This window comes from Camelina sativa, chromosome 10, assembly GCF_030686135.1.
Source record: "Camelina sativa cultivar CO46 ecotype springtype chromosome 10, ASM3068613v1".
NCBI classification, from domain to species: Eukaryota; Viridiplantae; Streptophyta; class Magnoliopsida; order Brassicales; family Brassicaceae; genus Camelina; species Camelina sativa.
This window is the reverse complement of record NC_141889.1, coordinates 11,407,845-11,423,618: the sequence shown is the minus strand read 5'-3', so window position 1 is coordinate 11,423,618 and position 15,774 is coordinate 11,407,845. Positions and strand designations below refer to the sequence as shown.

The 15,774-nt window shown below is 38.7% G+C and overlaps 4 protein-coding genes across 4 annotated transcripts; 2 read left to right on the top strand and 2 right to left on the bottom strand.

Moving 5' to 3' along the window:
• Window positions 1-2,439: 2,439 nt before the first annotated feature.
• On the bottom strand, window positions 2,440-3,209 carry LOC109126843 (uncharacterized). Its single transcript, XM_019230714.1, has 2 exons — window positions 3,049-3,209; window positions 2,440-2,977 (listed from the first exon to the last, which is right to left on the bottom strand). The coding sequence occupies exons 1-2, from the start codon at window positions 3,207-3,209 to the stop codon at window positions 2,440-2,442; spliced, it is 699 nt and encodes a 232-aa protein (XP_019086259.1).
• Window positions 3,210-3,741: 532 nt separating this feature from the next.
• Window positions 3,742-4,443, bottom strand: LOC147936002 (uncharacterized protein At4g02000-like). The gene has a single exon (XM_087468553.1). The coding sequence runs from the start codon at window positions 4,441-4,443 to the stop codon at window positions 3,742-3,744; it is 702 nt and encodes a 233-aa protein (XP_087324679.1).
• A 1,764-nt stretch (window positions 4,444-6,207) lies between these two features.
• On the top strand, window positions 6,208-7,297 carry LOC104718658 (arabinogalactan-protein family). Its single transcript, XM_010436436.3, has one exon. The coding sequence runs from the start codon at window positions 6,525-6,527 to the stop codon at window positions 7,062-7,064; it is 540 nt and encodes a 179-aa protein (XP_010434738.1). The 5' UTR covers window positions 6,208-6,524; the 3' UTR covers window positions 7,065-7,297.
• Window positions 7,298-9,026: 1,729 nt separating this feature from the next.
• LOC109127064 (Toll-Interleukin-Resistance (TIR) domain-containing protein) lies at window positions 9,027-11,832 on the top strand. The gene is made up of 2 exons (XM_019231313.2): window positions 9,027-9,721; window positions 9,834-11,832. The coding sequence occupies exons 1-2, from the start codon at window positions 9,549-9,551 to the stop codon at window positions 10,327-10,329; spliced, it is 669 nt and encodes a 222-aa protein (XP_019086858.1). The 5' UTR covers window positions 9,027-9,548; the 3' UTR covers window positions 10,330-11,832.
• The last annotated feature ends 3,942 nt before the right edge of the window (window positions 11,833-15,774 follow it).

Sequence of the window (15,774 nt, the reverse complement as noted above, 5' to 3'; positions counted from 1 at the left end):
GATTGATGAATGAATTATGCTGATTGTGCTCTGAATTTGTCGCTGTGATTGTTAACCATTCATCCGCCTCTTGCTTAGCTTCGCTTAGGACTCTTTGCCAGGTATGGTTGAGCTTTTGGAAAGTGAGCTTGTTGCGGGAGGTCCATATTTTCCATAGGATCCAGAATGGTAGAATGGACAACCGATCAGAACTATTCCGCGTTTTGTGAAACTCCATAATAGCTTTGAGTTTGGTATTAATGGGTTCATTTGGATTTAGGAGGCCTCTGATTGGTATATGTGATGCATGCCAAATCTGCATAGAGTGAGGACAAGTGAAGAATAGATGTTCAGACGTCTCCTCTTCAGAAATGCATCTTTTGCAGCTTGAATTGTTAGAAATATGTCGTCGCTGTAATTAGCCCCTGTGGCCAAAGCTTTTGATGATAAACACCACATAAAATGCTTAAATTTCGGAGGGAGTTTTGTTTTCCATATCTCTGTTTTTGTCTGCAGATTTCCATGTGGTGGTTGAGCTTGAAATTCTTGATCAGGGAGATGAGTTGCAAGCCAGTATCCAGATTTTACTGTATATATACCATTCTCAGTGTAATGCCAACCTAGGTAGTCTTTGTGTTGCCAATGGCTGGTTTTGATGCGCAAAATATGGTTGATATCATCCGGATGAACTCTTTCCCGTATTAGGCTTTCATTCCAACCACTTCTATTAGGTAAAAGGAGACTATTGACAAAAGGAGTATCAAGCTGTTTTTCATCTATTTGCCGAGGGGGTCGAGGTGGATGCACTGGAAGCCAAGGATCTGTCTAGGTTTTAATGCAATGTCCATTGCCTACTGTGAATCGCATACCTTTAATCAAGAGATCACGACCAACTAGCAATGACTGTCAACCAAAAGAAGGCCTTGTTCCTCGTGAAGCTTTAAGGATATTTGAGTCAGAGAAATATTTACTTTTGAGTATTCGCGCTAGGAGACTGGTTGGGTGTTGAAGGATTCTCCATGTTTTTTTGGCAAGTAGGGCATTATTGAATTGTTCTATATCCCTAAAACCAATACCACCTTCTTTCTTCATATACTTAAGCCGATCCCAAGCTACCCAATGGACTGCATTACCAGTTTGCTGAGTATTCCACCAGAAGTTTGCAAGAACCCTTTCTATCTCTTCGCAGATCCCTTTTGGTATCTTGAAACAATTCATTGTATACACAAGCATTGCTAAAGCTATTGCTTTCAACAAAATCTCCTTCCCACCTTGAGATAAAAATTTATTGTTCCAACTTTTTATTCTGGTCTGAATTTTCTCAAAGATATACTGAAACATTTCTATCTTTTTCCTTCCAAACTGTTCAGGGAGCCCCAGATACTTACCACAACCACCATCATTGTGAATCTGCAAACACCGACGTATCTGTGTTTTGAGTGTAGCAGGTACTCTCTTACCGAAGTTCAGAGCCGACTTTCTTGTATTTATTTGTTGTCCCGAAGCTCTTTCACACTGTGTGAGAATATCTTTAATTGTTGAGCAGGATCTGATGTTTGCTTGGCAGAAAAATAACGAATCGTCTGCAAAGAGTAAATGACTCACAGCAGGACTAGCATTACTGATTTTAATTCCTTTGATAGAGCCTTCTACTTCTGCACGCTTCATCATGTGACTCAAAACTTCAGCACAGAGGATAAATAAATAGGGAGAGAGTGGATCACCTTGCCGTATGCCCCGTTCCGGCTGTATGAAACCCTGAGGATTTCCATTGATGTTAACTGAGAATGTTGGAGTTCGAACACATGTCATGATCCATCGTACCCATTTGACATCAAATCCGAATTTCAGCATTGTTTCCTGTAGAAAATCCCACTCCAAACGGTCGTAGGCCTTAGCCATATCGGTCTTTATCGCCATGTAAGAATTTTCACATCGTCTCTTGACTTTTAGCGCATGGATGAGTTCATGAGCTATAAGTACATTGTCTGTTATATTTGTCCTAGGAATGAATGCAGCTTGCTCTTCAGAAATGATGTTATGCAGATGAAGTTTTAGTCTTCCTACCAACACTTTGGAAATTATCTTGTAACTGACATTGCATAATGCTATTGGACGGAACTCACTCATATGCCTCGCTGCAGTTGTCTTAGGTATGAGGCATATGTCCGTGTGATTTAACTCTTTGTCGAAAACACCATGATCAAAGAAGTTTCTAACTTCCTGTAGTACTGCCTCTTTTATCGTATCCCAGTAGTTTTGATAAAAAGCTCCTGTGAAACCATCTGGACCGGGGGCTTTTGTTGCTCTAATCCCAAAAACTGCAGTTTTAATTTTATCTTCAGTAACATGCTTGATCAAATCATCATTCATCTCTGTAGTGACCCGTTGCTGGAAGCCTCGGAACACATGATAGTGGTTGTTTTGGTTTGACAACTCACTTTTGAATAAATCAGTGAATTAAAACTCTGCAACTTTGCCTATCTGATTGTCACCATAATGCTCCCGTCTCACATCATCCAATATAGAATATAATTTATTCCGAGCTGTATGAGATTTTGCAATAGCAAAGAAATACTTTGTGTTATAGTCACCACTTGACAACCAGGTCTTGCGGCTTTTAATTCTCCAAAACTCCTCTTCACTATGATAAGCATTGCTCAATTTCTGACGGAGATCTCTTATTTGATGTGTACTTGAACCATTCGAATGTGCTTGATCAATTAGCTTCTTCAATATTCCTATTTCTTCCTGAGCATTAGATCTATTAGCTTTTTTCCAAATGGAGATGGACCTTCTGCATTCACTCAAACGATTACTTAGGCACATAGCTTGACCAGCTCGTCTAGTTGTCCATCCTTTATTGACTGCATTACTGAATCCTTCTCTGTTTACTAATCTTGAATCAAAAAAGAAATGACCCCTGCGAAGTGAGAAATCATTCGATATTGTAGTGACAACCGGTATGTGGTCAGTTCTAAAAACTCTGTTTGTGAAGCTGGATAAAGAGCGAGCCATTCAGAATTCACCAGAGTGCAATCTAAGCAGCAAGCAACATCATGGCTATACCTCTTACCAACCCAGGAGAAAGGATCCCATGTATGCTTTAAATCGTGAAAATCACAAACTTGTAACATTTTCCTGAAGTCAGAAAAAGTGCTTTCAGGCCTTGGTGGACCTCCCCTTTTCTCAGAGTTGTTCTTGATTTCATTAAAGTCTCCAATAGCCATCCAAGGACCATTTCTACTTGTTGCAGTTCGTTCGAGTCTTTCCCAAACCAAGTGTCTTAATAATGGAATTGGATTACCGTAAACACAAGACAAGTAAAAACCAAATCCATTAATTTGAACATGGGTATCTACAAGGTTTGGGGACTGAAATAGAACTGAAACAGAGATATTGCTATTCCAAAATAAAGCTACTCCACCACTTAATCCAACAGGAGGTACTGTTACAACATGATCATATCCTAGTTCATCTCCTACATCTCTTACAATATCATCTTCTTGTTTTGTTCAAAGAGGCAAATGATGTATGGAGAGAAAGTCTTCTTAATCTCCTTTAGACGTCGAACTGCAAGGTCATTGCCTAATCCTCTACAGTTCCAAGCGACTGTCCTCATGGTGATGGTGATGGTATAGGGCCCACCGCGCCTCTGTCAAGATCATGGGGAATACAGTTTTCCATGGAGTTGCTTCCTTCACCAAATTCACGAGTCTGAGTATTAGAAGTCTCAGTTTCTGCAGTAGGATCTGTTGGCTCTTACCTCTTGCGCTTACCCCTAGCATTCATGGCAGAGTCCATGTCCACACCCATTGTTTCACGAACATCTTGAGCCCCCATGGGTGACACATCATCAGAGAGAACAAGCTGATTATCCTGATTATCTTCAAGTGGTTCCATTGGAAAATGGTTATCCGGAACAGGTATGTCTTGAGCATCAGCAGGAATTGGATCTTCATCTGAAATTTCACGGATGATGACACCATGATTGACAATGTCATCAGGATGACCAGGGTCTTCATCCTCATCAGGCCCATCAAACTGCTCTTCACCTCCATTTTGCAGGATGCAAGCACCCGTATCATGAGTAAGCATACCGCAAACCTCACAAAAACCCTGAAGACGTTCAAACCGGAATCTTAGCAGCGTGTTGAATCCTTGTTGAAACTGGATTTGCCTCTGGAATCGGAGTGGGCGAAGGATGTCCCAATGAATTTGAACACGGACAAATTCAACTCTTGCGGCAGCCTCCGCATCGTAGTCAACATCAAGGAGGGTTCCAATTGCACGGCCAATGTAAGCGATAACTTCGTGGTTGAGGAATTGGAAAGGGATTCCCCGAATTTGAATCCAGAATGGAATAAAATCAATAAGAGGAGGATTGTCATTTGGATACCATCGTTGAAGGATTAGCATACGATCGTTAAACGCCCAAGGTCCACAACGTAGGACTAATTCCATTTCGCCTTCAGAAGGGAAAATGAATTGGAAATGGTTACCCCCCCCCCCCCCCACCAAACGACCATGGACGATATCGGCCTGACCCCATATTCGGGGCATAGAGGCAATGATTGATCGCACATTCTGACGGCGAGGCATCACTGGACGACCAATAAAAATAAATCGGTTCTCCGCCGCTGCATTGGCCACCACAACCTCCGAAATCGCTAACGGAACATCATCCGCATCCAGATTGATGTCTTGAACTGCTCGTCGTAAATTGTCGCCATTCTTAGTAGAGGGATGTTAAAGAGGGGTAGAATCGCAAAGAGAAATGGGTTAGAGAGATGAGAAAATTTCCAGAATGGAGATCGGTATTTATAGAACAGATTCGTCCAGAAAACCGCCAAGAGAGCATCACGAAGTGGAGATAACCACTCCATAGAGATAACTGTCGCACGATTGCAGAGAGGGAATATCCCCACGACGCCAACGAAACTGTCAATAACCGTCTCCGGAGAGACAAGTTGTAACCACCAAGAAAACCAAATCGCCTTTTCCATCGCTCATTTAATTTTTATTTAGTTAGCTCACGGTTGTTTTATGTGCGCATCTGTAAACGTAATTGTTGGAATATTTTTTTATGAACTTAATGTCACGGCTATGTGTAGTAGTTAGTTGATTAATGTGTATTTTTTTATGAACTTGAAGTCTTGAACTACACGTAGTTAGAGAATTCAAGTTATTTTCCTGTGATTTTTCTGGACTATGTGTAGTTAGTTGATCAATGGCGTTCGGGTGCCGCCTAGTGTGTGCTTAGACGGCTAGGTCTAGATCTCAATTCACCTTATATTCGGAAAATTTCAGACTAAAACATAAAGTAATTACAAGATTAAAAAAATGGTAATCTTGTTGTTTAATGCTTTTATAGTGGCCAACCATTGAAGTTATAGTGGAAAAAAAAAGCTCAAACCTTACTTCTCAAACTAACATAATTAAACCTTTCAACCACTAGACTATTGTGAATTGATCGTAGTCTTGTAGATATATTTTAGAGCATTGCAAATTCAAGAGGATCAACCTTGTTGCAAGTCGAATAATTAAAACCAATTCAGTTTACAAACAATATACAATGAGAAAGCTGGAGTTTGTGGTAATATAAGACAACAATCCTCGTCGATTTGACATTCAAATCAATCCTACTTTATGCATGCATGTAAGATACGAACATGATATATGTATATTTATGTACGTGGGGATGGATAGAACATGTGCGTTTGTGATGGTATATTGTAAAGATTGGATAAATAGTAAATGAGGGACACCGAGTGCTCGTGAGAGACAAAGGAAATTGTATGGGGTTAACCAAAATGTCGGTTAATGGGTGCGGACATAATATTGGCCGTGGAGCTTTATTAGGCTGTGTGACCAAATACAACACCAAGGGTCCCTTTTTGTTTTTTGTTTTTTGTCTTTTGTTTTGTTACATAGCATTATGCTCTCTTATCTTTTCCTATGAAAATTTTGTCTATCTTTCTGATAATATTGTGGAATATCTTGATATGGTTATAATTTTCTGTTAAAGTTTCAAGAAAACAACATCGTTCTAGCATATCAATGGCTAATATCATTAATGACCTGTTCTAATAAATATATATGACCCCTTCAAAAACCAACCCGTGAATCCGAATAATCGTTCCAATATAAGTGTATAATATAAATTTATAAAGAAGTTTTGAAAATATAAGGCATTGTAATCATAATATCCCTATTTTGCATATATCATTATTGACTATTCTATCTGCACCTACAAAGAAGTTTAATTTTGAAATTTTCATCTTTTTTTTCTTTCCAATATGTGGAGGAAACTAAATCAGCATCTCATGATACCTATCCATCGACTGATACGTGTCACACAATATAATGTATCCAACGATCTAAAAATCAAAACAAATAATCTCTAATATATATCCTTATAACACAAAGAACCTTCACTTTTCTCTTTCATTCAACTCTTCATTTTACTACTACTTTCACATATCTCTCTCTCTATATATATCACTTTACTTAAACCACTATTCAACACACAAACGCACATAACCATGGCCTCTTCTTCTTGTTCACAAACCTTACTCTTGCTTGCATTGTCTATGGTTTTAATTCCTTTCTCTTTAGCTCAAGCTCCCATGATGGCTCCTTCTGGCTCAATGTCCATGCCGCCTATGTCTAGCGGCGGCAGTGGAAGCATGGTCCCTCCTCCGGCGATGTCTCCGATGCCAATGATGATGACTCCACCACCCATGCCTATGATGACTCCACCACCTATGCCTATGACTCCACCACCCATGCCTATAATGACTCCACCACCCATGGCTATGGCTCCACCACCTATGCCTATGGCTTCACCACCAATGATGCCAATGACTCCATCTACAAGCCCAATGGCCGCAAGCCCAAGCCCAGTAACAGTTCCCGGTATGGCTTCCCCGCCGATGCCATCCGGAATGGAATCCGCACCTTCTCCAGGACCCATGTCGCCGGCCATGGCCTCGCCTGATTCCGGAGCTTCCAATGTTAGAAACAACGTCGTAATACTTTCGTACGTCGTTGGAGTTGTTGCAGCACACTTTATCCTCGTTTGAGATGGTTCTTGAATTGGTCAGCCTTTTCTTGTAATTTACTTTCATATTTTTTTCACGATTATTAGTGGTGGTCATTTTATCATATTTGAGTTTGTGTTTGGTATGTACGATTCAGACATTTGTTTGCATTATTTGCTTAATAAGTTTATCGTCAACTCTTGTTGAAGAGAGACTTTGTATGTGATGTAAATTCATATCTTTTATCTATATTGTCACGGAACATTATATAGTCATAATCATAGGACAAAAATATGATTACAAAAAGAACAACACAACATGATCATTACTACCTATCGTACGTTACTACGTTGTTAGTTGATGATATCGATGTATAATAATCGCAAGAACAGAGAGAACCAAAACACACACTATCCTTACCATTCAGAAATGTTATTATTCCGATAAAAATAATAATAAACAAATGTGCTTCCTAAAAATTAAAAGAGACAAACCAAGGAAAAAGCTAAAACTGCAAGCTGTCATTGGAATTCTCTATAAATTATATTTTTTTTATATATATATTCATTAATAGAGGACCATGTATAGAATACATGAATAAGATTTAATTTTCATGAAAAATGAGAAAATATCAAATATGTTGTATTACTTGTATTTGAGAATGGAAGAATGTGAAAGATGGTGGGTATATAGTGAATAAATGGTAGGTAGGGAATATAGATAATAGATATGCCCCGATCGACCCTAGAGGACAGCTAGAAAGAAAGTGATATTCACATGACTGTCTTTTTCAATTGCCCATACCATTTTCCAATGTGTATTTAGTAATAATAGAAACTAAACCATACGTTTAAAAAGTTCTGTAGAAAAGTTTATACATATACATATGCATTTTATTTTTCCAAGTCAAGTTAAGTAATTTATTATTTAAAACGTAAATTATCTGTTGCGTAAATATACATATTCATAAACGCCTCAGATTTCTAAAGTAATTGCGTATATATATGTTAGTCATTGAATTTGTTGCATATGTTTAAAGAACATGCAATATGATGATTATTGTGCATGGATTTAATACAATCATTTTATAAGAACTTATGTAATGTGCAAAGATTCCTATGCACTTAATTCTCTATAAACCATAGAAAATGAGCTAGGCATGATTTTTAGCGTTTAACACATCAGAAATCAACGATCATTGGTGCACATAGAACAACGAACCATTGAAAATGCAGTGTGTATTTAACTACCCCAAGGCCTCGTTTATTTCCCCCGAAATTAAAGCTCAATAGCTACATTGGAATGAGAATGGCTATCTTACTAACTTTATAATGGAGTAAACTAGTTTAACCCAAAATGAGTATTGTAAACTTGAGAAGTTGTAGGAAGGAACTCTATTACGTACTGAATTTACGTTTTAGTGTAACTAACAATGTTTCTTAGGCTCTGAATGGTGACAATGTTTGAATCACAATAAAGCATTAATTCACATGTTTTTTGTTAATTATAAACCCATGGTGTATTTTTATTTTTATTTCTTTTTTGTGCAAAACCCCAGGTGTATAAAATGCTTGCAATCCGTATAGGTTATAATCATAATCCATGGGTGAAATGTCATCAATAGTGATAACTGAACAAGATTTATAAAAAGTGCCACAACCCACAAAAAAAAAAAAAAAAAAAAAAAAATTGAAAGTAAACACAAAACCATCTCAAGTAATTGTCATGATTATGGGTAGTGCAAGGTATATTTTGTGGTATAACAACATCAACCAAAATTTGAATTTTACTTATATTAGATTTTACAAATTGGTTATTTACCTAAATAAATGAAAATTATAGTTAGTTTAGAAATTTAACCAAAATTTTGTTTTCTAACTTCAAAAATAAAAATATAAATCAGTTCAAGAACAGAGGTCAATTCTGTAAAAAAATCACATACACCACGTACTGCAAATTAAAGCTAATCTTCTCGAAATGGTTTGATTTGTTTTTGGGTGGTGTTGATGAGCCGTTGACGTATAGATGAGGAATAGGATGTGGCCTTATTGGCTATAGGATGTGGCCCTAATTCTAATTGCTATAGGATGAGAAATCTTTGCTCAACTTGGCTTTTGAGTAGATTCAACGTAGACGTCATCTTCATCTCTCAACCATATCTGTGTATAAACTTCAGAATGCTTTCTTTTTTGGAAAATGTTTTGTTTTCTCTTCTTTTTATAGTTTACCATGAAATCTTCTTCTGCTTCTTCCCGTTGCCGGAGTTACGATGTTTTCCCCAACTTCAGAGGGGAAGATGTCCGCCAGTCATTAGTCAGCCATCTTCGTAAAGAACTCGATCGCAAATTAATCAGGACATTCAACGACAACAGGATCGAAAGAAGCCGCGATATCAACCCGGAGCTTTTAAAGGCGATAGCAGAATCGAGGATCGCGATCGTCGTATTCTCTAAGAACTATGCTTCTTCCAAGTGGTGCTTAGATGAATAGGTGAAGATCCGAGAGTGCCATGAGGAGTTTGATCAAATGGTGATTCCTATTTTCTACAAAGTAGATCCTTCTCATGTTAGAAAACAGACGGGACAGTTCGGCAAGGTCTTTGGAGAGACATGCATCGGCAGAACAGAGAATGAGATACGAAAATGGATGCGAGCTCTAGCAGAGGTAGCAAATCTTGCCGGAGAAGATCTTCGGAACTGGTATACATATGTTGTTTTTATTTTAGTTTATATTAGAATTAGTTATAGACTCCGGTTATGCTTATAGGGATGTTTCTTAGACCTTGAATTGCTATTGTTATTTGTTATATAGGCGTAGCGAAGCAGAAATGGTTGAAAACATTGCCAACGATGTTTCAAACAAACTTATTACCCCATCAGATAATTTTAGAGACTTCGTTGGGATTGAAGCTCATATAGAGACATTGATATCAATGTTGCGGTTCGACTCCAAGGAAGCGAGAATGATAGGGATTTGTGGACCTCCCGAAAGTGGTAATACTACTATAGGAAGAGCTCTATACGTCAGACTCATTAGCGAGTTCCTCCACCATCGGGCTTTCGTAGCATATAACAGAACAATGCGGAGCGACTATGACCAGAAGTTGTGTTGGGGAAAACAATTCTTATCAGAAATTCTTTCTCAAAAGGATATAAAGATAGAGGGAGAAAAGTCCCGCCACCTAGGTTCGAGTAGCATTGGCCACAGGGGTTCAAAATTTAACATGGTTTTCCCCGGCCCCAGGAGATTAGTTTTTGGGCCTAGGAAGCCTTTAAGATCACTCCTGAGTTATCAAAAAAAAAGATAGAGCAATGTGGTGAGGTGTGATAACAAAACAACACCAAAACAAGAGTTTTTGGTTCCTGCTCAAAACGGTGTCGCTTGGGAAAAGGAAGTAATGGGCCAGACCAATCTGATGAAGCTCACCAAGACTCATTCATCTCCTCCAACGGTAATATTGCAAGAAGACAAAAGACGAGGCAAACAACCAGTCATTGAAGACTGTACGGAGATCAAGCTGTCAAACCGCTTCACCACCCTCGATCCATCAAGCTCAAGAGGATTGTGACATCTGGCAGAATACTCTAGAGCAATCCATAAGGCATCTAGGGTTTATGGGGTTTATGGTTCTTTAGTATAAATAAGATTGTAAAGATACTCTTGAAGGCTAAGCAATGAGAAATTAAAAGCTTCAATCTTGTTAAAGTGTTCTTACTTTCATGGTATCAGAGCCAAACGGTTCATGGGTTTTTACCTTCACAAGTCCATAGCTTTCACCAAGTGTCTCGTCGGCGAAATCAAAACTGAACCGACACTAGATCTGCGAGTTCCAAAGTCAGCTCTATCGTCACCTCCCTAGACCATGTTCTGCTTTGTTGACTGCTAGAGATATATCAAGGTTACGAGCTGAGAAGAAGAGAACAGTTTTGGGTTTTGAACATCACGGTAATGTTTCTATATTCCTTTTGGAGACAGAACATGTGTCATGGTGGCTGGTTATAGATTCTAGGTCTGGAATTATGCTGGTTTGTTGTTTATTTGGTGATTTTTGCTGGCTAGTTTAGATTATAGGATTGAACTCATGAAGCTAAAATGCAATCAGATTGTTTGGATCTCATAAAGATGGGTTTTTGGCTACAACTTTTTCTGGTTTTGCTGAGCGCACACAAGGTGTTTGTTACACTGTCAAAGAGAGAAACAGATTGGTTTTATGCAAAGTGTAGTTGGCTAATAGATGAGAAGCAAATAACAAGGAAGATTGAAGTAGTTGTGGAAACATAATTTTTATTTGTCATGACAGATGAGAAGAGTTAAACGGGTAAAGGAAACCTGAGCTCTTAGTGAGACAGAGAGGTCGCAAATACCTCTGAGCGAGATCGACTAAGCTCTCCAAGTCAAGAAGTACCTCTGAGTGAGCCATGCATACTCTCCAAGTATAGACCTGAACTGATCGCACACTTATGTTTTTTCTCGGTGGATAGTTAGAGCCATCTACCTACATCACAACGATCTTACTTGGACAATGCATTCTCATGTCAAAGTCATCTGCATTTAAGGTTTCAAACTTGGTGTGTTGCTTTCACCCCACACCAAGTTTGTGGGGGAGTATTAAAGCACACATTGAAGGCCCAATTAGTGTCATAAGAAGCAGTCCATTAGCCCATGTGTTTAGGGTTTCCATCAAGATAGAATCATATATAAACTTGTGTAATGTGGAGAAGAGTGGTATCTTTGAGAGTTGCCTTTTGTGGTAACTCTCCTCTTTAATCATTGTATGAAGTTCAATCAAATCCTAATCTCTTGGTGAAAATCTAGTTTATTCATCTTCTCTTTTCTCTATGCATTTGAATAAAGCTCTATGAGCTATCTCATTTTCAGTTTTAGATTTCTCTTTCAATAAGCTCTTTAAGAGCATTATCTATCTTGTTTTAGATTGCTTTCATGGTATCAGAGCTCTTTAAGAGCATTATCTATCTTGTTGTAGATTGCTTTCATGGTATCAGAGCACATGGAAATCGTATCCATGGCCTCATATTCGGTTCCTTCTCTCAATATCTCAAACTGTGTTACGGTTACTCTCACTCAGAAGAACTACAACATCCTCTGGAAGATCCAGTTCGAGTCGTTCTTAGCTGGTCAAGGATTACTGGGATTCGTCAATGGTTCTATCCCTGCTCCAAGTACTACGGCTGTTGAAACGAGTCTAGACGGCACCAGAACAGAGTCAACAAACCCATAGTTCTCGACTTGGTACCGTACATATCAGGTTGTCAAGTCATGGCTTTTAGGGTCTTTCTCAGACGACATACCAAGTGTCGTGGCTAGTTGCTCTACTTCAAACCAGGTATGGATGTCGCTTGCCAACCACTTTAATAGAGCATTCTCATCTAGGTTGTTTGAGCTTCATAGGCGTTTACAAACCCTAGATAAGAAAGATAGGTCTATGAAATCATATCTTAGAGATCTTAAGGGAATCTGTGATCAGTTAGCCTCCATTGATAGTCCTGTTCAAGAAAAGATGAAGATTTTTGCTGCATTGAAAGGTTTAGGCAGAGAATATGAACCAATCAAGACCACCATTGAAACACTTGTTGATGGTTCCCCTGTTTTGACTTTGGATGATATCATACCGAAGCTGACTGGTTATGACGATCGATTACAAGGATACCTAGCTGAAACTGCTGTGGCTGTAACACCACATGTTGCTTTTCACGTCTCTCAACCCTCAAACGAGTACTATCACCAAAATAGCTTCAGAGGAAGAGGAAATGGTAACAGATCCGATCGTGGCAGAGGTTCATTCTCTACAAGAGGCAGAGGGTTTCATCAACAAATCTTGTCTAATGGTTCTCAAATGACTCGAAGTGCATTGGTCTGTCAGATTTGCGGTAAAACAGGACATCAAGCTCTCAAATGTTGGCATCGGTTTGATAATGGGTATCAGTACGAAGATGTTCCAAGAGCTCTAGCTGCGATGAGGATTACAAAAGTTACTGATCAACAAGGCACAAATTGGCTCCCAGACTCTGGCTCCTCCGCACATGTCACCAATACTGTTCAAAACTTGCAGCAGTCTCAACCATACCATGGTAATGATTCACTAATGGTGGGTGATGGTTCTTTCCTTTCCATCACTCACACAGGTTCAACCAGTATAGCTTCTACCTCAGGTAAAATACCTCTTAAAGATGTACTAGTTTGTCCTGATATTGCTAAATCATTACTTTCGGTTTCAAAACTTACAACGGATTATCCTTGTTCTGTTAACTTTGATGGTGATGGTGTATGTATTAATGATAAGGCCACAAAGAAGCTTCTGGTAATGGGAAGTCTGCATAATGATCAATACCGCCTGGAGGATCCAACGCATCAAGTCTTCTTCTCCACACAGAAACACTCGAATAGTGATGAAGTATGGCATAGAAGGCTTGGTCATCCGAATATGCAAGTCCTCCAGCAGCTTGAGAAATGCGGTTCCATCTCAATCAGTAGAATCACCAAGACAGTGTGTGAGGCTTGTCAACTTGGCAAGAGCTCAAGACTTCCATTTTCTGTTTCTTCTTTTTCTGCATCTAAAACTCTTGAGAGGGTTCACTGTGATCTGTGGGGACCCTCTCCAATAATGTTTGTTCAAGGATTTCGGTTCTATGTAGTGTTTGTTGACAATTTTTCGAGGTTCAGTTGGCTTTATCCACTACAAGAAAACAGGCAATTTATGACTGCACTTATAGTCGCTTAGTAGTCGCTAAATCAAAAATTACGACTACGTTACGACTAATCACTGTTGTCGTAAAACGTTAGTCGGTAAGAAATTCAGTCGTAAATTAGTCGGTAAATAGCGACTCCTTTACGACTAATACACGTAGTAGTAAAATTAGTCGTAATGTAGTCGTAACATCTTACGACTGTTTGGTGACCATGTTACGATTAATAAAAGTGTGAGCAGTCGTAGTGTACATGTAGTCGTAAATTAGTCAGTAAAAATTTACGACTATTTGATGACAATTTAACGATTACTGCAATGTGAAAGAGATTAGTTTGAGAATAGTTGTGATATAGTCGTTAAATGTAGCGACTTCGTGGCTACTACGTGACGACTATTTGATGATTGTGTTGCGACTATTTGACGACTGTGTTGCGACTATGTAAAGCCAGATTTAATGACTATTTGAAGACTATAGGGGTTAAAAGCCAGAATCTTTTTATTTTTGTTTTGTTTATAATTCGAATTTATAATCAAAGAAAGCCCTAAAATTTGCATTTTTAATAACCAAAAGTTAACCATAATTGTAATTAGTACACCACATTAGCAATAACAAAAAGAGAGAACCATATTTATAACAACCAAAAGAGAGAACCAAAATGATAAATCCTAAAACTATGATTCTCTTAAGTGACAAGGAACAACACATCATCCCAAAGTGTCAAGTTCATTAGAGTAAGAAATAGAGAGAGATAAGTAGCCTAAGAATTAACCTAAGGAGGAGATGCTCTTTATGTAGGAGGGTCGATGGATGCATCAATTGATTCAGACTCATGGACTTCGACAAAGGCCGGATCAAGTTTGCTCATGAAGTTTTCCAAGCGCTCTATCTTCTTCTGTTGCTCAGCCACAACTTTGGAATGTTCTGCTTCACGAGCAGCAATCTCAGCATCACGTTTTGTATTATAGGCAACTTGTTCTTCAATGATACGATGAGCTTCCTTCATTTGCTCTTGCAATGCTACAAACGATGACGACTGTCCTTGTTGATGATAGTTGTTGCCATTGAGAAGATCCTGAAGATGATCCTTGAGGCTTCCGAGCCAAAAATATTACCTCGTGAATCCTTCTCAGTGGACTGAGAAAAGAAAAGGTGAAACTGTAAATAGAGAATATGAAAGTTAAAGACTCTTTAAATATAGATTGTGAGAAATGTAACTTTACCTGAAGAAAGATGGCGGTATGATCTTCTGCTGTGAGCTCCTGAACTCGTGAAAGATCTGACTCGATCTCAGATAGCTTAGCTTGTAAGTTTTTCTCATAAGTTGTAAAGATCTTCTCAGCCTTGCGATCGACATACGTACCATCTGGCTTTGTATGAGTCTCTTTGAAAACCTCACCAAGACTCACTAGTCTCCCAAGTTTTTCTTCCTGGAATGTTACAAAAACAAAGAAAAGGGTTAAGACATAAGTTTAAGTTGCAAAGGTGTAAGAAGAAAACATAAGTTACTCACCAAGCCTTGTTTGACTTGTTGATACGATGTTGGCCCAGATAAGTGCATGTGAGGACCGAGACCATTACGGTCTGATATGCGAGCATTGGTATAGATTCGACTCCTTTCCTGTGCTTCTTCAGTATCCCACTGAGCAACCATTATTTTCCACAGGTCACCCTCGATCCATTTAGGTTGCACTCGACTAGTCCTAGCGTCGCTAACCATGTTTTTCATCCGTCGTTGGCATATCTCATAGAAATACTCTTGCACTGTCCCTGTTATCAAAGGATCCCAATTGTGTGTTTTCTAGGAAAAAAGGAAAATAGAATTAAGTTAGTGAAAAACAACTTAATTAAAACCTATCTATGAAGGAAACCTCAAAACATAAAACTATACCGCAAATTAATTGAAGTATCTTTCTCGTCTCTCCGGAGGACATATGACCAATTGTAGTATGGACCATCAAATTTGTTTGTAAAAACTTTCGTAATCTTCCGAATTAGTGCTGATTTAGCATCACGAGTAAACCTCATATAACATAAGAATAAGAATC